The sequence below is a fragment of the Diaphorina citri genome, unplaced genomic scaffold, assembly GCF_000475195.1.
Source record: "Diaphorina citri unplaced genomic scaffold, Diaci psyllid genome assembly version 1.1 scaffold11256, whole genome shotgun sequence".
NCBI classification, from domain to species: domain Eukaryota; kingdom Metazoa; phylum Arthropoda; class Insecta; order Hemiptera; family Psyllidae; genus Diaphorina; species Diaphorina citri.
The window spans coordinates 1-1696 of NW_007388628.1; the positions used below are offsets into that span (position 1 = coordinate 1).

At 43.8% G+C, this 1696-nt stretch overlaps 1 protein-coding gene across 1 annotated transcript; it reads left to right on the forward strand.

Moving 5' to 3' along the window:
* The first annotated feature begins 67 nt into the window (after positions 1-67).
* Positions 68-1394, forward strand: LOC103522787 (myb-like protein M). The gene is made up of 3 exons (XM_008487881.1): positions 68-344; positions 386-757; positions 895-1394. The coding sequence occupies exons 1-3, from the start codon at positions 68-70 to the stop codon at positions 1392-1394; spliced, it is 1149 nt and encodes a 382-aa protein (XP_008486103.1).
* The last annotated feature ends 302 nt before the right edge of the window (positions 1395-1696 follow it).

Consider the following 1696-nt stretch of genomic DNA (forward strand, 5'->3'; position numbering starts at 1 on the left):
AATCAATCAAATTATAGAAGAAGACCACGACCCTGTTAACTTTATACTGCCACACCGGAACAATGGAATGAAAGAATACAGTGAGAATGATTTCTTCAGTCGTCCTCTGAAAACGCGCAAAGACTTGATGATGAGTGGCACTGGTTCAAACCCCGTGTCTACTCTCAACAATCATCAATCTCTCGACAAATACTCTCCTTACAACAACTATGGATTGAACTTGGGTAACTATCGAAATCATCAGAACAGAAATCAGAATCAGAACAACCAGAACAATTACTATCAGAACCGGAACAACTACAATAACCATAACCACGCCCATAACCAGAATAACAATCATTCTAGCAACAACATTGGAAAAGACATGCCTCCACGCTTCAAGAAGATGTTACCAACCATAACCACGCCCATAACCAGAATAACAATCATTCTAGCAACAACATTGGAAAAGACATGCCTCCACGCTTCAAGAAGATGTTACAGCAGAGTACTAACTTGGAGGAGTTATCACTTCGTCCCCCTGCACATTCTATGCTATGCAAACCTCCTAACGTGAACAAGCCTCGCTCTGATCCTATCCTAGCCCCTCCTCTCATTACTATCAAACCTTCCCCTCCTGCGCCTGTTAAGGACTCCTTCTCCGAGGCTATTGTCATCAAGCAAGCACCCCCTGATAAGAAACAAATCGCTAAGAAGGGCCCTGTCAAGGAGGAAGTGGTGAAGAAGGTGAACCAAATGCTGGAGACTTACTTCACAGATAAGAACGTTGAGAATGCTACCAACACCCTCAAGGATACTAAGATCCCAGACAAACTTATAGTGAACGTGTTACGCGCTATGTTTACTGGTGGCTATGAGAAAACAGAAGAGGAACAGAAACTTCTGTTTTCACAGATAAGAACGTTGAGAATGCTACCAACACCCTCAAGGATACCAAGATCCCAGACAAACTTATAGTGAACGTGTTACGCGCTATGTTTACTGGTGGCTATGAGAAAACAGAAGAGGAACAGAAACTTCTGTTTCAACTACTTGGTGAAATGAAACAGGAGAAGATATTCACAAGCGTTCAGTTCCTGGACTACTATCGTGGCCTGGTCAACAACATGTCTGACAAGGAACGTGAGAGTAAGAAGGCGTACATTGCAAACCTCGCAGGGGAATCTGTCAAGCATAACATCCTGAACTTGAATGAGGTGGCCGATGTCACTGAGAAGCATGGTGATCTCTTCCTCACCATACTCCAAACCCTGCACAAGGTGCTTGGCAAGGCAGAACTCGTGAAAATATTCAACGAAAGCAAGATCAATCTGTTCAACGTGATTCCAGACAAAGCAGACAAGACCAAGGAGAAGCTAAGCATCCTTACATGCCAGGTACTGAAGGCGGGATAAATTTTCTGTTGAATGGACACAAAAATCTGTATGCCCCCAATCCTTCAGGATTGAATCAATTGAATGAAAAGAGGGGAAAAGGGTACTTATCATTCATTTACTTACCCTTTCAAACCGACACTGGGGGCAGAACTCGGATAGAGAGGTATGGGAGACGAAAGACAGGGGTGAAATGATGGTGAATCCGAGAGAAGATATTCACAAGCGTTCAGTTCCTGGACTATTATCGTGGCCTGGTCAACAACATGTCTGACAAGGAACGTGAGAGTAAGAAGGCGTACATTGCAAACCTCGCAGGGGAA